Here is a 21,776-nt window from a genome sequence, read left to right on the forward strand (position 1 = left end):
GGTGATCGTCGTGGCGCTTTTGTGGACGCTTGCAATTTACATATGGCGCTTATGCTACCCCATGCTGGTGAAGCACCGCAATGCGTTGGGCTCGCGGTCTTTGGGGATTGGGCTGCTTGTGGGAGAAACGATTATATGGCTTTGCTTTGCGTGGAGCTTTTTGCGTGTGATGCATGCATCGCCAGGCTACGTGCGCGATCTGTTTCCTTCGACAGAGGCGCCGTTGGAGTCCGTTTCAATGGAGTCGTTTTCCTATGCGAGTCAGCCGGTAGAGACTCCATTGCACGATGTATTACAGCGTCCCATTGCGCATAACGATGTAAGCAGTGTTCTGAATATGCGGTCATTCACACCGCCGGAAGACAGACCTGAAACCGCGCCTGCCAGTCCGCACAATACCGAGTGTACTCGACCTATCTCGTATGAGCCGAATGACAGCGCAAAACTTTCCGCCGAGCCAGCTCAACATGAGAGCCCGAGGCCGGTGGTTCACATACCCAAAGCGCCGAAACCGGAGCGGATCCCTTTCGAAGCGCCGATCTACGCACCAAGCGAGCTTTACTGTACACGGTGCGCACGACACAGACCTCCTAGGGCGCATCATTGTCGTCGGTGCGGTACATGTGTTTTGCGCATGGACCACCACTGTCCTTGGCTTGGTGGATGCGTTGGCGCGCAGAACTACTCGTTTTATTTTAACACAGTCTTGTGGGGTTTCCTGCTATCGGTCTACTCTTTGATCACAATTTCCGTTTGTTTTGCACGCGGCGCACTATCGCATACCTCGGCCCAATGGTCACGCCGCATTCAAGCGTGGTCGATCGACGGATTCCTCATCAGCGTTATTGTAATCTCATTCCTTTTTACAATATTCACTGCTGGGCTTCTTGTGATGCACATTTATTTGAGCATGCGCAATACCACATCTGTTGAACTGCGCGGGATGAATTCTTTCCGTGCACGCGAGGGGCTCGTACTACACAGATACTTTTCCGACTTTGGCGAAGGCGGTACACTCGGGCGCGGGCCCATGGCAGCTATACGCCGGATACGAGCGAAGCGAACATTACTGCACCAATGGAACAGGCAATGGGGCAGTCCACACACCTTGGGAAATCCTTGGTGGATACGGAATGCAGACGAACTCCGCTATGCAACAGAGTCCACCGAAGCACGCAGCCGCGAGGCCGAGCTGAAATCCATGCTCGGAATACACGGCGAAAACTACACGGAAGCGCGCTTTGTAGAGACGCCCCGTCTGTATTTTGCCGCCTCGTCGTCCATGCTTAATATGCAGCTCAGTTTGGGGCCGGTGTGGACTTGGATTTTGCCGCTCGGAAGGCCTACATGCTTGCATGGAGTTAACTTTCCGTTGAATCCACGCTATAGCCGCGATGGTAAGTGGCGCCCACGCCAAGAGTGGCCGCCTATAGCCTCTGTAGTATGATAACCATTCTCCTTCGCACTTTTCGCGTTGCCTTTCAGCCACCTCCACCTCCACGTGCAAGTTGATTCTGACGTCCATGTCGCGTGTTGGCGGCCGATTTGCGGGGCATGCGCCGGAGGTCGAGCTTCAGCGGACCGTGAAGGAACCCGTGTACAAATGGAAAAAAGAATGGGTTGTTCCTGCGACGCTCGCACGCCCACCTACAAATGTCCCGGGACTTACTGAGCGTCTTGGCCCGGATGCAGCAGCGACGCGGTCTGAGACGCCGCTTAAAATCTTAAAGTGGGTGCGTACCGAGGAAGTTGCTTTGTTTCCTGAAGCCGGAATGGAATAAAACGCTACAGCATAAGAGATTGAAACGCTTGTTCCAATACCGGATAGCCAGGACGCTGGCCGCGGTTAAAAAAGCGTAAAGCTATGGCATTAGCACCGGGCCGCCGTGTATTCTATCATTGTTCTAAAGGGCGTCACAGCAGTAGTCTTTGTATGGTATCGTGCCACATGTGATGTGGAAGTACGTCGGTGCTCATTATGATGCATGTGTAGTCTTCTTTCTTTGGCCACACTTTGCGACTTTCAGCTTTCAGCCCAAGTTTCCTGAGCTATCGGAGTCATCCTCGCTCGAGGCATCTGAGATGGGCCCCCCGGCGTCGAGTGGTTGCGTAAATAGTTTGCGTTTCCGTAGTGGAATTCCACCTTGTGATGCGCCGAGCTCGATCAGTGGATCGTCCAAGTCGCGCTGCTCGGACGATGCGGTCGGTTGCGTAGGTACATACCCATCCAAACTGGGACTCGAGGGTTGCTTTAGCACTTTTATATGTGAATTATTGCACTGCTCGACATGCACACCAAGCTACTGTTAACCATTGCTTCAACGTACTCTCAGCACCCCGGATTCGATTACTTTCAGTGGGTGAATGATCGGCAGGGTTGGATTTTCTGTAGGCAGCGATTTCATCGATACAGTGACAAGTCCATCCTGGGTACTATTTGCGTAGAACGGTGCACCGTCAGCAGCAATCCATGGGCCCACACATGCAGAATTTGCGGAACTTGCCGAAGGTACATGCCCGTCTTCCGTTTCCAGGAGGATCCTAAACGTATATGCGTCAGCACCAAGCGGCGCAAGCGTGGCTTCCAAGGTAAGTATTTGTAGTAGAAGTTCACGCGCCGCAAGATTCATGCTCGCCCGCGAAACATTGCCTCGGATAACCAGGTCACGATTCCTTAAATCCGTATCTGGCAAAAGCATTCCAAGAGAAAAGACATAGCGCTCCAATGCATACGGAACATCCGTATAGGCCTCATGATGTATAGCAATCACAAGTGATCGTACCGAAGCCTGCATAAGCTGAGTTGTGGCACGTACCTTGTCAAGTTCATGCAGAATCGCCTTCGTTGCATTACCAATGTACTCATTTAAGCCAGGGTGCCGAGACTGATACACTGGAGCATCATACTGCCTGCATCGCACAAACACATCTGTGGTTAGTTTTATATTAACGAACCTTTTGGATACACGCCACGGACGCACAAAATTGTGTGCAATGCACATTCAACTGCGGTCAGGGCCGTGAGGTGACGTACTTAGGTCTCCAATAGCACGAATAGTTTCTGGTATAAGCATACATCCGTTACACACCATTATATGTCATTGGACCGTCTGATACACGGTCGCGCTCCGGCTTACTTTCCTCCCGCAGCATGATCGGCACAAGGAAACGCCCGATGTCACACTATATCGGGTCAGCTGGCTTGGCCAAACGACGTCCAGCTTGAACCCATAGACGCAAGTCCAAAGTATCTACTTGTTTAATTAAGATCGCACGCAGCACCATAGGCAGCGAATACTCATGCTCTCTTCGCCGGGAGCGCTTTCTTGCATGTTCAGCGGGCGAGGAGAGCTGCTGCATTGCTTCTTCCAAGGGAGCGGGTTCGTAGCTGCGCGATTCCAAGGTACCAATGCACATATACTTAGACTTGGGCGACAAAATTAACACGTCAAGATTTTCTAACATCAACGAGATGTCAACTGCGAGGCATGCATTCTCATAGGATAGCACCATTTCCGCAGCAGCTGGACTATACTCGGCACAGCTACAATCAGCAATACGTGTACGTACAATCCTGCTACGCGCACTTTGCGCTCAACATCGCGCGGCGCTACGAGGTCCGCGATGGGAACAATGGCTGCACTTTCAATGGACCCCATTCACACACATGCCGCGACACAGCAAAGCTGTGCTCCACATCGCCAAAAACCTCCACACTTTTTTCTTCGTTGGCACCACGATTTGTACACATAAATTTGCACTCCGCGTTGGAGTGCTCACTTTGCGCTGCTCACGTTTGTGTGTACGATCCTCGAGTTTCTTTGCTACACACAAATTTAGTAGTATGAGCCGGCCGAATATACCTGCGTTGGACAGCTTTCCTGAGACAGGGACGCCCGAGCATGCCAAGCTCGGTGGCTACGATTTTTACCGCAGTATTGGATCGCCGCAGCGCATCGTGGCGCCCATGGTGGACCAATCTGAGCTTGCATGGCGTGTGTTAAGCCGTAGGTATGGCTCCGATCTTGTCTACACGCCGATGATTAACGCAAAAGTATATGTACAAAAGAACAAAGGCAGCTCACGCGTGCGCGAGGGCTACTTTAACAAGGCTTTTGCCGAAGAAGGTGCTCAAGAACTAGTACTTGGCACAAAAAAAGATACCGACCGACCTCTTATTGTGCAGTTTTGTGCGAACAATCCGGATATGCTCTTAGAGGCAGCACAGAGCGTCCAGGATAAGTGTGATGCAGTGGACTTGAACCTTGGGTGCCCTCAGCAAATCGCGAAGCGCGGAAACTTTGGTGCATTTCTTATGGACGATTGGCATCTTATATTTACTTTGATTAACACGCTACATCGCAAATTGAGCGTGCCCGTCACTGTCAAATTTCGTGTATTTGATTCGCTCGAAAAGACACTTGCATATGCCAAAATGATTGAGCGTGCAGGCGCTCAACTTGTCACTGTACATGGGCGTACGCGCGACATGAAAGGACATAATACTCACGTTGCCAACTGGGAGGCTATTCGCGCAGTAAAAGAAGCGCTCCGTATTCCTGTATTTGCAAACGGCAACATCTTGTATCCCCAAGACTGGCGCGATGCACTTGCGTTCACCAAATGCGATGGTGTAATGAGTGCAGAAGGGAACTTGTACAATCCTACGCTCTTTCACACCGAAATTGTTCAAGATTTGGCATCCTTAGCGCACCGTGGCGAGGAAAAGCCAGGATTTGACGCACTGCACATTGTGCATGTGGCGAACGAGTATTTGGATATCGTTGCGAATTTGAAAACTCCAACAGCGGGAAGCGCACTCAAGGGTCACATGTTTAAAATTACACGCCCTGCTCTGGCGATACATGCTGACTTGCGATCTGTGCTTGGCAAGGCGCATAGCAACGAAATTGCACATGGCGAGGATCGCGTGCAAGAATACCGTGCCTTTGTGGTGGAGCTCACTCGCCGTTTGGAAGAAGATAAACTGAAAGCAGAGAGCTATATTGCTCCTGCCGACGCATCGCGTTACTATATGAAACCTTTGCATGTACTTGACCCGCACGATACAAGCAAACGGCCTGCCTTTATTCCCCACTGGTATCTGCAGCCGTACTTTCGGCCACCCCTGAATCCACCCAAGGTGACAGACATTGGTTTGGAGGACTCCGAAATGCGCACACACCACGGTAGAACGTCTTTGGCGGAGGCTGACAGCGCGACGGACAAAGTACCTGCTGTTAAACGCGCCAAGACCCATAGCTTGTAAAGAACCGTGCGTCTATTCACGTGACGTGGCACTACCATGGAGACGGCGTTCAATGCGGAGTTCACGAAGCGCTTGGGGGCAGCACATAGCCTCAAGGCGCAGGGAAACGATGAGTTTGCGAAGGCTAATTATGCAAAAGCTATTTCTTTTTTTTTAGATGCAATCGCGCAACTCCCGCCACGCCCAGAAACCAACCTAGAGGAAAAAGAACTTGGCGCGGACGACACGGCTGACGAGCACAGTACAGCAACACATACCCCTCCCGAGGTTATGGAAACTATTTTGACTGAAGCGGTCTCGCTTGATGGTCATCTCATAACTTCTGAAATTGTAGAGTTGCGCGTCAAACTCTTTGCAAATCTCGCTGCGTCGCACCTAAAGCTAGAGCACTACGAAGAGACAATTAAAGCGGCAACAGAAGGTACGCCCACAACCTACTTACACCAGTCATGCACGAGGATCCAGCGAATGTAAAAGCTTTGTATCGCCGCGCCGTAGCAAAGGAGCGGCTTGGCGGCTGGAACCATTTGAGCAGCGCATTAGAAGACTACAAACGGCTAGAAAAGCTCGACAAGGAAGGCCGTGTTCCGAAGGCGTCGCGCGCGGAGCTGTATGCTGCACTAAGAAGAGTGCCTCCTCTTCTTGAAAATGTGTCTGAGAAGGAGAAGAAAGAAATGATGGGCAATCTAAAAACGCTGGGCAACAGCTTCCTCGGCTACTTTGGTCTCTCCACCGACAATTTCCAAATGCAAGAACAGGAAGGGGGAGGTTATTCGCTTAATTTTGTGCGCTAAATAGGGCCTAGGTATGGATACAGTTACGTGAACAGCTTGTTCACACTCATAGAGCCATCCGTCTGGCGCTTGAGTACTTTGGCCACGGCAAGCTCAAAGTCTTCTTGCGACACATGTTGCCGTCGCTCACGGAGTGCATACATACCGGCCTCAGTGCAAATACCGCGCACTTCTGCGCCAGAAACTTGTCCCATTTTTTCCGCGAGTACGCGAAGATTGATCCCGCGCTGAAGCGACATCTTGCGCGAATGGATGCGAAGAATTGATACGCGCGCTTCTGGACCGGGCGGCGGGAACTCAATCTTGCGGTCAATACGTCCTGGCCGAAGTAGTGCGCTGTCCAAAATATCGATACGGTTTGTAGCCATGATGACCTTAATATTCTGTGTCCCCTCAAATCCATCCAATTGGTTCAGCAGCTCAAGCATGGTACGCTGTACCTCCGAGTCGCCACCACCGCCGCCGCTGTCGCCACGGCTCGAGCCGATGCTGTCGATTTCATCCATAAAAATGATGGACGGCGCGTGTTCACGCGCCATGACAAAGAGCTCACGTACCATACGACTGCCTTCACCAATGTACTTTTGCACCAGCTCGCTACCACTCACACGGATAAATTTGCAGTCCGTGTGATGAGCAACGGCACGCGCAAGCAGAGTTTTTCCGGTACCAGGAGGCCCATACAGCAGCACACCTTTGGGCTGTGCAATGCCCAAGCTCTCAAACAGCTCGGGGTGCTTTACAGGAAGCTCAATCACCTCCTTAATTTCCTTAATCTGGCGGTCGAGACCGCCGACCATCTCGTACGTGCTATCCGGCACTTTTTCGACCATCATCAGCGATACCAGCGGGTCAATCTTGTTCGGGAGAATCTTGTGCAGTGCATAAGAGTCAGAGCGAAGCGCGACACGGAGCGACGGTTTGAGCTCGCTCACGTCAATGTCGGGGGCTACGTCAACCACGTATTTACCTTCCGGTTGAATTTTCACAAGAACCTTCTTCTTTCCCATGACCTTGACAACCTCACCGACATACGACCCAGGCTCCTGAAGAAGCTGCAGCTCTTCGCGAATCAAGCGCACACGCGCGTTCAGCGTGTTGCGCTGTGCTTCGAGCCGGCGCAAGTTTTGCGCCTTTTCGCTTATCAGCATCTCGTACGCCTGGGTCTTGCTCTCAAGAAAAGAAGAAATACCTGCAGACGATACAATTCCCTCATTTTCTTTGATATCCAGCGGACGTGCCCCCGCACCGTCTACTGCAACTTGGGTCTGTGCCACTGCTGCCACCATGGTGAGAAAGGCACAATGCAGCGGCCGCGTCGCTCCGATCACATGTTTGTAAACGCCACGTGGATAGTGTGCGCCTCCACCTTCCATGTCGGTGTTCAAGCGTCGCGGCGCTGCGCAGCGGAGCGCGCCGCCTGCGGAGGGTGTGCGCACGCCATCGTTTAAGTCGCCTGTGCCGCTACTATCGAGTGGTATACCAGCACTTGATGATATTCTTTTGGGCGGCGGAATTTCGTCGGGATCTGTACTGACATTTGTCCCTTGTGCAGATACGGCGACGGCCAGCGTTGCCCAGCTTGGCGCGACGTCTGTGCACGATGGTGTGCGCGATGCGGCAGACGCATTTTGCCTTGCTTTAGTGGAGCCATACACAGATCTACTTCTTTCTTACAGTGCAGCACAGGGTATCGTGTCGCAACACGTGTCTGTTGTGCTTGGCGATGCGCCCGACGCATTTCTGGAGGGCCTAATGGGCGTAGCGGGCGAAGCAGAGCCTAAAAAAGAAGCGCTAGTGGAAGAGACTACAGAGGATGTGCAGCGCATGAAAATTGCGTGGCGCTACGACCACAAACAGCGCGCCGAATCGCTCACTACTCCGCAAGCAGCGCCGTTCAGTAGCGTATTTGATTTGTCGAAGCGTATGGCGCCGACCGTACTTGACCAGAGGCGTGATAAAGGAATGCTGTATACGTTCGACCCATCGTTATCCAACGGTGACCCATTTGCAGGCGCTTGGGCTACGATCGAGAAGGCTTTGACCAAATGTCACGACATGGCATCGCCAGTGCTGCGCATTCATTTGCGCAACTTTGGATCACCGTCGTGGCACCATGGGATTGCATCGCACTTGTTTCGTTTTCTTCTGCAACTTCGGCGCCTTGCACGGACACTGGCGTTGCCAGATAATGGAAAACTTGCAGTGCCATGCTTGGTTACCGTATCCTTGTCTGCATTCACCGCACAGATGCCGGCAGATGGCGCAAATGTAGTTAACCGTCTTGCGCATTTGTCTGATGCATGCATAGGCCTGTCATCCTTCGCGGCATCGCCAGGTTTGCGCGATGTATTCCCGGATTTCACTGGCGCTCTCCGTGTATTTCGAACGCAGGCGATTGGAATGCTCGCCAATCCTTCTTTGCGTGCGTCGGTGCTACGTGGGATGGGTGCTGGCATGGCACCATCTGGCGTCACAGCGCATGGTGAGGGTGGTGCAGGTGGTGGTGAGAACAATTTGGCGTTCAAAGTAAGGCGTAAGCGGCTCGTAATCGAAACGCTGCATTTGGATATTGAAGGCGGTGCGCGTGAGCAGCGACAAAAGCCAAAAGAGGATGCTCAGCCACGTGCTGCGCATAGGGCACCTGCAGCGACTTCTGCAACCTCGGCGCTTACATCGGCGCCTGCGCCTGCTGTGCCCACTGTACCAAGCGCATCACCTGCTCTTGCGCCAAAAATGCCTGCTTTTTCCGGTCTAAAAAGCCTTCGAGTGCGCGGCTTGCAGTCTATGCAAGGCGAGCCTCGGCCAGAAGACTATGAATTTTAGTCTGGCCTGTACCTCGAACACGGCGAACACTACCAGTGCTATGCCCCAGTTTACATCCCTGTACCTTCTGCCCACTGCAGGAGAATTGCACTTGGCGGCTCAGGGCGCTCCTGATCCTGCACCCCCTCCAAAATCATTCGTGCAGGCATCGCTGTACGCACAGGCAAAAATTCTGGCACCACAGATGCATTCGCAAGTGTCCCATACGCCGACGTCGCAGCGCCCGTGCGGCTTGCCACGCCTGCCGCGAGTGCGAGCGACAAACGTGCAGGTTCTGGCACGAGCATCTCCAATGCAAGCAACCGCTGGAAAGCCTTCCGTAAGTAGCGATACAATATACATACCCCCATCATGGACGTGCGGTTCGCCAATGCATCGATCCCTGCAATTGCGACAGTGCCGCGCGAAATGCCATGGATGTGCGCGCTCTGTCCACTGCGCAGGTCGCGTCGAACGCGCTGCACAAACTGGTCGAGCTCGCGAAAACACATTTCAAACGTAAACGGCTCTTTGCCCTGCAGCTGCAGATGGCGTGCGGCAATCAGCACAGCCAATTCAGCCTCGGTGAGATCTGATATAAGTATCAGGCAGTACATACCATGCATCGCCGCCCGCTGTGCATCCTCACGCTGCGTTTTCGCACAATGAAGAAATGTTGCAGCGTCAAGTGTCGGCACGGTGAGCGCAGCGACCGGAATGATCTGTGGTCAGTGCATAGCGTACATACCAAGCTCTGGTATAACAGTCGTACGTCGCCAGACAAGTCGTGCAGCCCACGCAACAACTGCCGAAATTCGTCGTGCTGGAGTATGCGCTGTTGTGAGACTAAGTACAGCGTACCTCGACTTCTGTTGCCCACGGTGCATATGGCGGCACATGAAGCCCGCCAAGCAGTGCGGCGCGCGCAATCTGCGTGTACGTCTCAAGCGATGGCGGATGAATGTGAAATGTGCGTTGCGAGAAGCGGCTCTTGACACGCTTCTCCAATGCATCGCCCGCATCCACTCGCGTAGTCATCCCAACGACAATAAGGCCAGGCCCATAGCTTGCTGCTTGTACTGCATCCAGCAAACAATACAGCAATGCTTGTCGCGGACGTGCAGTATACTGCTCAAAATCGTCTAAAACAATCACAAGTGGCCGTGCAGCAGGCGCGTCGAACGCAGTCCGCGATAAAAGCGAAAGAATATGTGATAATGCTGTCGCCATAGTTAAGAGGATCGCATTTGTCACTACTGCTGATGGCTGCACAGAGGGCTGCATTGCTTTTGCGTGTGTCTCAGTCCGTGCGCGTGCATCGTCGTCCGAGTCCGAGCCTGCGCCGGCGTCTTCTTGTGCCTCAGGCATCTCATCCACCTGTTGCTTCTCTTCCATCTGCTGCACGGCCTCATCCGTTTCTGTACGGCCCAGTGCGCCCTGCTGCATGAGCTGCCTTGCAAGCTCGGCGATGCACTGGCGATCGGTGGTATACAACAGACCAGGCAAAGAAACAACCAGTGGCTTTAGCACGCTGTAACGCACACACTCTTCGCCAATCCTGCGAAGTGTAGACTGCATAAGCAGGCTTTTACCGCATCCGTGCTCACCGATCAATAGGCAGCTATTTCCTTCCTGACCGACAATAGTGCCGCGTAGAAGTGCATAAAGCGATACCCATGAATCTTCAAGGCCTATACACTCTTGTCCATGGTATGGCACACACGCAGCGGGCGGCGGAGGCGCCGTGCTTAGCACCGCAAGTGTGCGCTTCTTTTGCGCCGCCCACGCAGCGTCGCCCATAAGCAACAGACACCTCCACTTTGTTTTACCATGCCGGGCACAGCGGCGCGGCACATGCGCCGACCGCCTCCGCCTCCGCCCGGCAAAGAGCGCGACGTGCTGATGATGCCGCTACTGAAACTACTGGAGGAGTATGCGCCGCACGCTGTTGCCGATGTAAATGCGCGTGTGCGTCGCATTGTGGAAATTTGCGACGGCCCTTATTTTGGTGCGTCTATAACCGACTGACCGTAGACCGCCACCTGGGAGACACAAATGCACAAGCGTACCTTGCAGCATCAATGCTCCACACCGGCATTTTTACACAGTTGCAGCCAGTGTCCCCCCATATACACGCCGATCCAAGTGCGCCTATGCGCGCCCTCTTAGACACACTCGCGGCGATACTTGCCACGGTACGTGTGTTTGTCCGCTCATACCAGACAACTTCTTCACGAACCCTCTTGATCGTTTACGAAATTCTTTTGCACCTTGGCGACATTAACTGGAACTGCTACCGGTGGCTTCTGTACCCAACGCAAGACGCATGCCGCCTACCCTCCTTCGTGCACAGACTCGTGCACAATATATGGGCAGGCCACTATGCAACACAAAACCAAGCGCGGATTGGCTCGGATACGGGTAGTGTAGCTCCACCACTGCCCCTTCCCTCACGACAGACATCGTGGAGTACTCCGGTAGATGCGCCTGCGCCCTCCTATATCAGTGTTCGCACTCTGGAAATCTGGCTGCAGCGGCGCGCAGCGGCGGTAATGTACGAAATGTTTTGTGCGGTGCGTCTACGTGCGGCAGATTTGCGCTCGGTCAACGATGTTTTTGTCAACCACTTGTTTGACCAAGTGGAAGCGACACGCGCACATGCGGACGAGACGTTTGGCGCCTTGGTCACGGACCTGCTGCTCGCGATGAACGAGCAGCACATGGTCGCAATCCAAGGCCCGTCATTTGAAATATGGCCGTACAGTGTGCTTGGCATGATTCAATCGCGTCTCCATGCTACACGTACATTTGCAGAAAACTTGGTGTTTATGTTGAATAGGACCCCGTCGACCACGCGAGAAGGGAGCCAATTCCATTTCCTCGTGCTCAAGCTTCTGGACGGTCTATTTGCCATGGAGCAAACAGCGAGCTACTTTTACATGAACGACTTAAAAGTGCTTGTCGACATATTTTTGCGAGAGATTGCCGATTTGCCCGACACCAGCGAGCTTTTGCGCCAAGTGTACCTGCGCGTCTTGCATGCACTACTTACACAGACACAACTATGTACGGTGCCTTATAAGCGCAAGCAGGTAACGCATGTGCTCCAGGCTCTCATCGAGCTTGCACATCTCCGACCGATCGATCCAAACACCTATGCGCTAACGCAGCGTTGCTTGCAAGCGGAGTGGTGCGTCGATGGGGGAAATGTACACGAATCAACAACCATGGTCGCAAGTATTGGCGGCGGAAAGCCACACGCGGCAAGCGATATGATTCCTGAGCGTACTTCGGACGGGGTCATGTACCACGCGCAAACCAGCGACGCAGCCATCAGTCATTTACTCGTCTTGGGGCGCATGCAATCGGCAGCGGCGGGGGCAGCGACGATGCGCGATGTGCCGAGCGCGCTTGCCGATGTCCTGTGGCCGGATGCATTACCGGAGCCACTGCAGCAAACTTCGCTTGACCTTGACGTCGCATACTTGGAGCTTGCCACGACGCGCGAAGCTTCGCGCCCAGCTGATGCAGAGGCTGAGCCGCGCCGCAGAAAAGCGCCGCAACCGCCCCAGACTGTAAGCACACAAATAGAGCGCCCCGCACGCTCCATACGCGCCAGTCCAGTGCGCACAGCGCAAAATCTTGCCACGTTTGCGCCACCCACGCACGACACGTCGCCGCCGATGAACCGCGATGCCCAAATGCGACCTTCACAGCGCCCCAACAGTATGTTTGGCCGGATCCGTAACACACACACGTATGGAAAGGGCCTGCGTGCTCGGTGGCAAGCATCGCGCGCCGATGCCAACAACACAGTGCCGGCAAGCGCGTCGAGCCGCCGCCCTGCGCCGCCTCCGCCGTAATGGACTGTAGCATTACCTCCACGTGACTTGTGCCTTTTCCAGCGTCGACCATGGCCGCCCGTACGGCGGCGGACAAGACGCCGTACGGAAATATCGACGATGTAGTGCGCGATAGAGCGGCACTTTTGAGTGTCAAGGAGCTGTCAATGCAGCTCCGGCGCCAGCAACTGAGTGGAACGGAAGTAATTGCGGAAGCAACCGCAAAAATTATCCGCGGCGTCGTAAGCTCGGCCAAGTACTGGCGGCTCGAAGAGCTTATGCGCATGATTCGCATAGTTGGACGGTACTTGCAGGACTCATTGCCATCAGATCCTGTTATTGGAAATATTACACGGCGAATTCTCTTTTTGCTGCGCGAAGAAGCGCGCGCGGCGGCACATTTGGAAGGCGGCGCAGAGAAAGCGACACCGCACCCATCCGTGGCACAGAGTTTGGCGGCGCTATCTCTATCGCCTAGCGCTCCATCGTCGCCTGCAACCTCCATACATACGTCACGGCCTGTGGATGTGAAACCGATTTCAGCACGGAGCTTTAGTATCTCGGACTTGGTGAATCCGAATGCCGCGCACGCTGCTGCCTTGTCGCACTTTTCGATCGATCATGTTGGGAGCAGTATGCATGATGCACTGTCGGAATTAGACTCAGACTCGGACTCGGAGCAGCCCAAGCCCCAAGGCGCATCTTCGCACGCGTACCAACTCAAACCGCTTCTCATCCAGGCAATCCAGGAGTTGATTGACGAGATCGAGTCTGCGGATGTGAATATTGCCAAGGATGCCAAAGATCATATTCACTCGGGTGAAGTGATCCTCACTCTTGGTGCGTCCAGCACGGTACGCAGCTTCTTGCGGTCCGCCGCGAAACACCGCAAATTCATTACCGTGATTCCCGAGTCTGCGCCATCTTTTAATGGGCATGCCTTGGCGCGTTCCCTATCTTCTGCTGGCCTGTCCGTTCTTCTTGTGCCCGACTCAAACCTGTATGCACTCATGCCGCGCGTTTCCAAGGTAATACTCGGCGCACGCTGTGTGCTTGCCAATGGCGGCATCCTCTCTTCGATTGGCGCCAAGTCTATTGCTATGGCCGCACGCGAACACAGCACGCCGATTGTGGCGCTTGCGGGCGTGTATAAAATTTCGCCAGACTGGACGTGGGTCGGTCCTGAGCGGTTGGCAGGAGGGAACCAGGGACCAGTGAACCAGGTGGTGAACTACGCCTCGTCGAATGTGCTCGCGGAATATGCAGATATTGTAAACCCGCTGTGGGATCTCGTTTCGCCAAATGAGCTAGACCTGATCATTACCAATGTTGGCGAGCATCCACCTTCGTACGTGTACCGACTCATCCAGGAAAACTACCATGAGGAAGATCTGAACTTTTAGTGTTCCGTTAGGGATGGCTGTATGATCGCAAACGGTAGAACTTGTGCAGCTGCGCACCAATTGCAGACCTTTTTTTCTACACAGTTTTTTCTAGCTACGGGTATAGCATCGTGCATCATTATGTCTCATCACCACCCGACAAAAACTCGTTCTGGCTCCAGCGGATGACTTTGGGATGGGCCATGACTTTGTTTGCTTGGAACCCAATCACCTGCAGTGTATCGAGCGAAGTGGCACGCGAAAGTGCGACGTACGCCTGTCCTTTTTCAAACACACGGCGCAGGTCGATACGGCAGCAGGCAAGCGTCTGTCCCTGCGACTTGTGAATCGACATGGCCCACGCAAGTATAAGTGGAATCTGTGTACGCGAGGCAATCACATCGCCGTTTGGTTCCTCATTCTTCCAAACTTCGGGGCGTACAAGACAATCGCGCGTGCCGCCGGGAACGACAAAACGGACAAGTGGCCACTGCGGTGCGGCCTTTCCGCTTTCATTCGCATTCCGCTTGGGCTGCAGCTTTTCGGAACGTGCGCGCGCCTTGTCGGCCAAGTCGTCGCGCAGCACGTCTGCGTCATCGCCATACGTATTGCTGTACGCATGCTCGTCCATGAAATCAATCACGGTGCCAATCGAGCCATTGACCAGCGACTCCTCCAAGTTCTTAATCAGCATGACTTGCGCGCCTTTCTTAACGTGCACGTAGCGCGGAGCAATAAAATTTTCCAGGATACGCTCGCGATACTCTCCTTGCAATGTGCCGCCATCCAAAGAAGTGTACACACGCACGGCCTCATTCAATGCATCCAAGCGGCCTTGGTTCGCGCGCTCAACGTCGCGCCGCAAGGGAAACAGCTCGGTTGGCGTCATGTTTGCCGGCAGATCCGGAATTCGCTCAAGCCGCGAGAATGCGCGGATCGTCTCGGGAGACATTTTGCCGTAGCGCATTTCGTTGAGCATCGTGACAAAGTCAGAATCGCGCTGGCGGAAAACCTGGCTAAGATTGAACTTTTGCTGAATTACCTCGTTCCATTTTTGTGACTCAAACACAAAATGGGAATCGTCTGAAATCGACACCGGCGGCAGCTGAAAAAAGTCGCCGGTGACCACGAGCTGAATGCCGCCAAACGGTTTGGGTGACTTGCGGATCATGCGTGCAATCTGCTCAAGCTTGTCAAACAGTTTCGAGTCGATCATAGATATCTCGTCAATAATCAGCACCGACGTACGCATCCAGCGCGTAAGTGCTTTACGGTTGCGCCGAATGTAGCTCAACAGGCGTTCGGGCGACTCTTTCGCAAGACCGACACCGCCAAAACTGTGCAGTGTCGTGCCACCAACATTGCACGCGGCAATACCGGTTGATGCAGTAACTGCAACCGCATCAGGCTTCATTTTGTGCTTGGCTTTCAGGTCCGCAATAATGTACTGGAGGAGTACCGACTTTCCTGTGCCGGCAGAGCCCGTAAAAAAAATGTTACGACCTTGCTTGACGACAGCCTCAAGCACACGCTGCTGCTCTTGAGAAAGGAAAACACGGTTCATTTTGCGCTTCTCGGGCGACTTGGGCTCTTCTTGCATCACGGGTGCTGGTCGGGACGCAGTGCTGCTCAATTTGGGACGCGTGGAGCCTGCCAGCGGCCGAATCAGCGCATCAAGCGTGGGCGCAGAATGGGCCCGCTTCTTCTCGCTAGCCTTTGTAAAGGGTGTCTCGACCTCCAACTTGCGCCGCTTGTCTTGCAGCATGTTGGTTGCATCGCCTAGTGGCAAATGACACGGTGGCGATTCACACAAATCGGCAAGCAAGTCCTTCTCAGGGCTCTGGCTCCTTCGCTCTCCATTGGACGTGCGCGAGCTTGCGGACCATGTGCGTTTCAGCATGCACAAGCCTGATCGCGGCTCTTCTGGCACGCCGGACATGACAGAAAAGAAGCACAAGCAACACGCGCAGCGAGCGCGTCGGGAAATTCACGTGAAGAATCGGGCGGGTGCAAGTGGATCGGGTTCCACTTAGCCTCGACATGGCCGTGCCAATGCGCCATACAGTGTGCGTGCTATAGGACGCTAACGTGCAGGGACCTGTCCATACCATGCCCAACATCTCAGTCTGCGGCTATTTTGCAAAAGACAATATGGGTAGATAAGGAACTGCGGCCGCACGATGTATTGAAGACGTACGAGATGGAAAGCCACACAGATGGATCGGCTACATTGCATGTGTACGTAGCCGTGCTTGCTGACGGTCAGAAACATGCGCGCAACGACACTGCGGCATTTGCGCCTTGCGCTTAACGCGTTCCTCGAAGACGCGGCATTGATTCTCCGGGCGATGGACACGTTTGAAAGGCCAGATGCGGAGCATGCGCATGCGCAAGGGCCGCTTGAGCACGGATCTGTAGGAATAGCTGGGTAGAATGAATTGCAATAAAATAAGCATGTGCGAGGCCGTGCACAAGAGCGGCGCGACGTTCCGCACCAAGGCGCGCCTCGTACAAAAGAAATACAGACCCACCTCCACGCATTCTGCCACCAAGTGGGATGCCGCACGAAACGCAAAAGCAGCAGGTTCCGACTGCAAAAAGTGGACATCCCGCATATCCAGCGGTAGAGCTGCTGTGTGAAAAGTATCCTGTGCAGCGCGCTGCGCTCTTTCAGACGTTTGTGGATCTGCAGTATGCAGCGGCATGGTGCGACCTCCGCGCAGTCGACATTCCACGCGATATTCAAGGCGACGTATACACGTTTGGCGGAAAAGGATGGGCAATGCTGATTGGATTTGCACCGGATTCGACAGTCCCACAGTCCGTGCTACCCATGGCGATTGAGCAGGCGTTCACCACGTCGATGATCGCAGACCTATTTGCTAGTCTGCCGGAGGATGTGGTGCAAACGCATATTCTACTTGCGATGATGTCTGGAGATGCTACCGTTGTATACTATAAGCTTTCGCGCGGTATGACCAAGCCAGTTAACTGAGCGCAATGGGTATTCTCTAGCCCGAACGACTTCCAATCCGAGCGAGTCCCTGTATTGTAAGTAAGTAGCATAAACGCACATCTTCGCCCTGCTCCATTTCTTCGACCGAATCTCCTTGCGCGACCACACGTAACACAGACTTCTTGCTGGACTCTTGCATCTCGCCGGCCATGATGAGTTCGTCGAAAATCTGGGTAAGTAACATGTAAAACGTACAAGATACGCTTTTTGGAAGTTGAAAATGCTAGCGTAAGTTACGCACAAGTGGTACATACAGATCCAGCTCGCACACGTTGCCAAAGTACCGGTCGAGGACTTCGACGTAGCGGTGGATCAACTCGAGCGCAATTAGCTCGTTGTCGTCTGGACGGATCCCAATCACAAAAAACAAAGAAGCATACCTCCGATACACAATCTTTGAATCCTTGTACTCAATAAAATTGCACATCCGGGACTGGAGTCAGCCGCATGGGTGAATATACATACGCGGCGTGCCAAGACTAACTGCGTCACGTCTTTGACGAACTTGGCCTTGCTTTTCTGGCTAATCGTGCCGTACCATTTCGACATGCGCACTTTTCCCTGGCGAGAAATCAACAATGCCCATAGGACCTGCCGTAAGACCCCGCACTTGAAACCACCTACCCCCATCGTCGCACCGAGCAAGGACGCCAGCAGTACACGCCTCCACAATTACGCCTCCACCCTGGCAAGGCATGCTGCCAATGCATACGGAGCCTATGAAGCAGCCACAGCCACAGCCTAGTCCAATAAAGGGTATGGAGCCGATGGAAATAGAAGATATGCCGGAACTATCGCGGTGGCGATCTCGCGGCATCACATTGCTCACCGTCGACCCCTACCTGACCGAAGCGCCCGACGCTCCCAAACGGAATCCAGATGGCTTGCTGCCCACGCCACCGCCCAGCCGCTGGTGGACAAAAGAGTTCTTTTTGTATTTTATTGTGTGCATTACTGCAATACCATACATGATTTACGTGCCTATCCGGCTTAGCTACGCGTCAAGCAACGCAAACTATGACAAATATGCGCGATATCTTGTGCCTGGCTGGATGCACGGTCGACTCCGGGATAATAGCGACTACCAGTACCGTGCAATCCGGGAGTACATGCCAATTTTATTTATGTTGATTGGCGTGTATTCGATTGCATCCCACTGCGTCCGGATCTGCGCACGGACGGCCACCCGCGATCCGTCACGGCACCGCACCTTGCGCAAAGTGTTTTTATGCGTGACTGGTATCGTGTGCGTGACTGCATTGCACGGCGTCAATATGCCAAAGCTTCTGCTGCTTGCGCTTGGAAACTATGTTTTGCTGCACACCGCGGCGCGCCATTGTTCCAACAATATGGTAACAGGTATCGTGTGGGTATACAATTGTGCGGCGCTCGGCTTTGTTTTCTATACGAATGGAATTCCCTACGCAAGCATCTCTCCGCAGCTAGCATGGCTGGATGCCCATGCTGGTCTCTTGCCACGGTGGTACATCTCCTACAATTTCTCCATGCTGCGGCTCGTCTCGTATGCATTGGACTATACTCGGGCAATCTGTGGCTACGAGCCCACTGACACGCATGCACTTTGTAATATGAATGCGAGAGCGCGCGTTCAACAGCATCGCGCTCTGGACGAGTATGGGCTGCAAAACTATCTCTTGTATCTGTCCTACCCGCCCTTGTTCATTGCCGGCCCTATCCTCACGTACAACGACTTTGTTGCGCAACTCGTCCATCCCCTCCGGCTCAAGCTTGTGCGTGTTCTGGAGTATGCACTCCGGTGTGCAATACTTCTGCTTGCAATGGAGTTTATCCTACATTACATGTACGTCAATGCGATCAAAAATTCGCGAGCATGGGAGGGCAGCACGCCAATGGAGTTGAGCATGATTGGATTCTGGAACCTGATATTTGTCTGGCTCAAACTCTTGATTCCCTGGCGCATCTTTCGGCTCTGGGCACTTCTGGACGGTGTGGACACGCCAGAGAATATGATCCGTGCCATGTTTAACAATTACTCTGGCATGGGATTCTGGCGCAGCTGGCACAAAAGTTACAACCTATGGGTTGTCCGGTACGTTTCTGCATTGCTGACACAAGTTATATCTACATTCCGGTTGGTGGGACTAAGAATATCCTGCCAGCAACGCTGCTGGTATTTACATTTGTCGCGCTCTGGCACGATCTTTCTTTTACGCTGCTCGCATGGGGATGGCTTGTTACGTTTTTTATTGCGCCAGAAGTGATTGCGACGTATCTGCTTCCGCAGGCCAAGTTCGGGAACAGGGCTTGGTACAGGCATGTATGCGCCATTGGCGGTGCGATGAATGTGCAAACGATGATGACGGCCAACTTGGTCGGGTTTGTCGTTGGGCTTGATGGAATTCAATATATTTGGTCGCAGCTCACAGGCTCCTGGGCGGGAATCGTATTCCTCATCCAGGCAACAGCGGCTTTGTATGTTGGGGTGCAGATCATGTTTGAGTATCGTGCGGAGGAGTTGCGTAGGGGTATACAGCGTAAATGTTAGTTATGCCCATGCAGAAGGAATTTTGGCGAGACAAGCAGTCCAACGCTCTAAGCGGCCATCTTCTTCTGGAGCAACGATCGGAAGCGTAGTTTTGGACGGCGGAGGGAAGTTAAGTGAGGCGCTCGCTAATTCTAGTAGCTCTTCCATAGCGCCGGGAGACATGAGCGTTTCTCCAGCCAAATGCGCGAGACGCTGTTCGGCATCACACCAAAACATGACCCATTCTGATGCGTCACCAACGGGATCGCTCGGTCCTTTGCCAAAGCAGGGGGGAAGACGAATGAACCCATTGCTGCGTTCAAAGTACCAGCGGTTCACGGGATTTGCTATGCGGCTTTTCCAGACCAAGTCACGCCCGACGCCGTAGCCGCCTCTGCCACCGTTGTTATTCAAAGCATCTAGCAAACCTAAGCCATGCACTTCGTCGCGCAGCGCGGACCACAAAAAGTCGACCGCACCACTGCCTCGCAGTTTCGGAAGCACGGCAAACTTGTCCAAATAGGCGATAGGCTCATCAGTAGCAGGGTCGTCTCCGGGTGCATACTCTTTGGTTACAATTGCGAGGCCGTCGTAATCGCCGGTGACAATGACAAAATCAAGGCGCTCTTTAAGTCGTGCAAAGTACAATTCGTGGTTAAGTTTGCGCTTAAAGCTCGCCTCGAGTAGCAGCAGCAGCTTGTCGTGGTCAACTTGATTCACGTCACTAATCACACGCACAGGCAGACCTTTGCGAATAATGGTCGGTGTATGTCGCAGATCGGAGCGATTCGCCAAAAGCCGATACGGTAGGCTCGGCGAATGCGCCGCTTTATTTGTGATCAAGTTTGCAATCAGGCTGCGGGGCGAGCGGTGGGTCACCATTACGCCGCTGGATGCGCTTGACATGTACGAGAGGCAGTCGCGGATCATTTCCATGTTGGATAACGCCGTTGGATGTGACTTACTCCAGATAAACGAAGAGCGGATCGAATTGAATTCCGATTGCAAATTGATCATCAAGTGCGGATTACCGCCGCGTGCATGCGAAGGCAAGCCGCCTTCGCGGTTAATCACCATGAGCCGTAGCGGAGAAAGATTTATAGATTGCGTTTCTTCGACTTTACCGCGCTTGTGCTCGTCGACAGGCGCTGACGCTGTACAGATGCGCTTTGTATGGGCCATTTCACGCGCAAGTGCAACCATGATGTCGTTTGCATCAACGCACACATAGCGCAGTGCTTCGGCACCAACATTGGTGTTCTGCGTTATCTGATCGGCACCTGGATCGTCGTACATTGCAATGGGAATCACGATAGGCGTTTGGCCAAGCGCAAGGGAACGGTATACACCGTCCATGGCATCGTCACTGGCAAGCGGCGTACGCTTTGCGAGCGAGTCTGCACCACACGTAAGATCCAAGCTTGGTTTTGGCATCTCATTTTCGGGGACGATGCGCATGATTGCATTTGCGTAGGGCCGTGGGTCCATACCTGCAGCGCTCAGTACGCCCGAGACCCGCCATAACTGTTTCACCATATTGTTGCGTTGACCCGTCTCCATGGATCCAAGTCGCACAGAAGCATCTCGCTGGTGTGCTAGCCGCTTTCCCAGCCACGGATGCAGTTCCATGGTGTCTTCGTCAATACGCACACCTTCGCGGTTGAAATGGGATACACTTTGCCAGCCATCGTGATCCAGTACGACCACGCTGGAAAGGCCAAGCTGTTTTAAGTACGCAAGACCTTCGGCAATAGAGCGCAGCTGGCGATCGGAAAAGGGTCCTTGAACTTTTACCAGCGCCGTATGCGCCTCGGAGAGGGAGTCAACCGTTTGTGACTCGGAAATACGGTCTGCTACACTCGTAGGATCTTCGACCAGGCGCGTCACCTTACGACACTTTGGATCTGTCTCCATCACATCGGAGACTTTTGGCAGTACTTTGGGCGGTGTTACGGCAAATGCATTGGTCTCACTGGGAATGCGTGCAAGCCGCAGCTTCGAGGCTCGACTCAGCTCCCGCCGCCCAAACGTGTCCAATTGCGACCTTAAATCACGCATGGGCGTATGCGACTTCAATACATTCAGGATTAACTGATTTAGCTGGCGGGACATGGTCGTCCCGCACTGTCGCTTGACGCAACGTGCACGAAGCGATGCAAATC

The 21,776-nt window shown here is 53.5% G+C and overlaps 13 protein-coding genes across 13 annotated transcripts; 9 read left to right on the forward strand and 4 right to left on the reverse strand.

The window, feature by feature from the left end:
* Positions 1 to 61: 61 nt before the first annotated feature.
* On the forward strand, positions 62 to 1,433 carry MVES1_000105 (uncharacterized protein; the record flags this gene model as incomplete). Its single annotated transcript, XM_056204967.1, has 4 exons — positions 62 to 570; positions 705 to 751; positions 1,140 to 1,256; positions 1,390 to 1,433. 4 exons carry the CDS (start codon positions 62 to 64, stop codon positions 1,431 to 1,433), a joined length of 717 nt encoding a protein of 238 aa, XP_056060942.1.
* Positions 1,434 to 1,523: 90 nt separating this feature from the next.
* MVES1_000106 (uncharacterized protein) lies at positions 1,524 to 1,781 on the forward strand (the record flags this gene model as incomplete). Its single annotated transcript, XM_056204968.1, has 1 exon — positions 1,524 to 1,781. The coding sequence occupies one exon, from the start codon at positions 1,524 to 1,526 to the stop codon at positions 1,779 to 1,781; it is 258 nt and encodes an 85-aa protein (XP_056060943.1).
* Positions 1,782 to 3,844: 2,063 nt separating this feature from the next.
* On the forward strand, positions 3,845 to 5,269 carry DUS1 (tRNA-dihydrouridine(16/17) synthase [NAD(P)(+)]; the record flags this gene model as incomplete). The annotated part of the gene is made up of 1 exon (XM_056204969.1): positions 3,845 to 5,269. One exon carries the CDS (start codon positions 3,845 to 3,847, stop codon positions 5,267 to 5,269), a length of 1,425 nt encoding a protein of 474 aa, XP_056060944.1.
* A 36-nt stretch (positions 5,270 to 5,305) lies between these two features.
* On the forward strand, positions 5,306 to 6,063 carry MVES1_000108 (uncharacterized protein; the record flags this gene model as incomplete). The annotated part of the gene is made up of 2 exons (XM_056204970.1): positions 5,306 to 5,690; positions 5,717 to 6,063. 2 exons carry the CDS (start codon positions 5,306 to 5,308, stop codon positions 6,061 to 6,063), a joined length of 732 nt encoding a protein of 243 aa, XP_056060945.1.
* Positions 6,064 to 6,086: 23 nt separating this feature from the next.
* Positions 6,087 to 7,352, reverse strand: RPT6 (26S proteasome regulatory subunit 8; the record flags this gene model as incomplete). Its single annotated transcript, XM_056204971.1, has 1 exon — positions 6,087 to 7,352. One exon carries the CDS (start codon positions 7,350 to 7,352, stop codon positions 6,087 to 6,089), a length of 1,266 nt encoding a protein of 421 aa, XP_056060946.1.
* An 85-nt stretch (positions 7,353 to 7,437) lies between these two features.
* ELP4 (Elongator subunit elp4) lies at positions 7,438 to 8,889 on the forward strand (the record flags this gene model as incomplete). Its single annotated transcript, XM_056204972.1, has 1 exon — positions 7,438 to 8,889. One exon carries the CDS (start codon positions 7,438 to 7,440, stop codon positions 8,887 to 8,889), a length of 1,452 nt encoding a protein of 483 aa, XP_056060947.1.
* A 50-nt stretch (positions 8,890 to 8,939) lies between these two features.
* ORC4 (origin recognition complex subunit 4) lies at positions 8,940 to 10,668 on the reverse strand (the record flags this gene model as incomplete). The annotated part of the gene is made up of 3 exons (XM_056204973.1): positions 8,940 to 9,460; positions 9,488 to 9,590; positions 9,730 to 10,668. 3 exons carry the CDS (start codon positions 10,666 to 10,668, stop codon positions 8,940 to 8,942), a joined length of 1,563 nt encoding a protein of 520 aa, XP_056060948.1.
* A 30-nt stretch (positions 10,669 to 10,698) lies between these two features.
* Positions 10,699 to 12,731, forward strand: LDB17 (pre-rRNA processing; the record flags this gene model as incomplete). Its single annotated transcript, XM_056204974.1, has 4 exons — positions 10,699 to 10,876; positions 10,903 to 11,063; positions 11,091 to 11,176; positions 11,222 to 12,731. The coding sequence occupies 4 exons, from the start codon at positions 10,699 to 10,701 to the stop codon at positions 12,729 to 12,731; spliced, it is 1,935 nt and encodes a 644-aa protein (XP_056060949.1).
* Positions 12,732 to 12,781: 50 nt separating this feature from the next.
* On the forward strand, positions 12,782 to 14,113 carry GCD7 (GCD complex subunit gcd7; the record flags this gene model as incomplete). The annotated part of the gene is made up of 1 exon (XM_056204975.1): positions 12,782 to 14,113. One exon carries the CDS (start codon positions 12,782 to 12,784, stop codon positions 14,111 to 14,113), a length of 1,332 nt encoding a protein of 443 aa, XP_056060950.1.
* Positions 14,114 to 16,362: 2,249 nt separating this feature from the next.
* MVES1_000114 (uncharacterized protein) lies at positions 16,363 to 17,087 on the forward strand (the record flags this gene model as incomplete). Its single annotated transcript, XM_056204976.1, has 2 exons — positions 16,363 to 16,520; positions 16,646 to 17,087. 2 exons carry the CDS (start codon positions 16,363 to 16,365, stop codon positions 17,085 to 17,087), a joined length of 600 nt encoding a protein of 199 aa, XP_056060951.1.
* A 16-nt stretch (positions 17,088 to 17,103) lies between these two features.
* Positions 17,104 to 17,535, reverse strand: VAS2 (AP-1 adaptor complex sigma subunit Aps1; the record flags this gene model as incomplete). Its single annotated transcript, XM_056204977.1, has 4 exons — positions 17,104 to 17,136; positions 17,167 to 17,277; positions 17,304 to 17,331; positions 17,363 to 17,535. 4 exons carry the CDS (start codon positions 17,533 to 17,535, stop codon positions 17,104 to 17,106), a joined length of 345 nt encoding a protein of 114 aa, XP_056060952.1.
* Positions 17,536 to 17,803: 268 nt separating this feature from the next.
* On the forward strand, positions 17,804 to 19,635 carry GUP1 (glycerol transporter; the record flags this gene model as incomplete). Its single annotated transcript, XM_056204978.1, has 2 exons — positions 17,804 to 19,179; positions 19,206 to 19,635. 2 exons carry the CDS (start codon positions 17,804 to 17,806, stop codon positions 19,633 to 19,635), a joined length of 1,806 nt encoding a protein of 601 aa, XP_056060953.1.
* Positions 19,636 to 21,726, reverse strand: ARG2 (amino-acid N-acetyltransferase; the record flags this gene model as incomplete). The annotated part of the gene is made up of 1 exon (XM_056204979.1): positions 19,636 to 21,726. The coding sequence occupies one exon, from the start codon at positions 21,724 to 21,726 to the stop codon at positions 19,636 to 19,638; it is 2,091 nt and encodes a 696-aa protein (XP_056060954.1).
* Between the last annotated feature and the right edge of the window lie 50 nt (positions 21,727 to 21,776).

Source organism: Malassezia vespertilionis, chromosome 1 (assembly GCF_029542925.1).
Source record: "Malassezia vespertilionis chromosome 1, complete sequence".
Classification (NCBI taxonomy): Eukaryota; Fungi; Basidiomycota; class Malasseziomycetes; order Malasseziales; family Malasseziaceae; genus Malassezia; species Malassezia vespertilionis.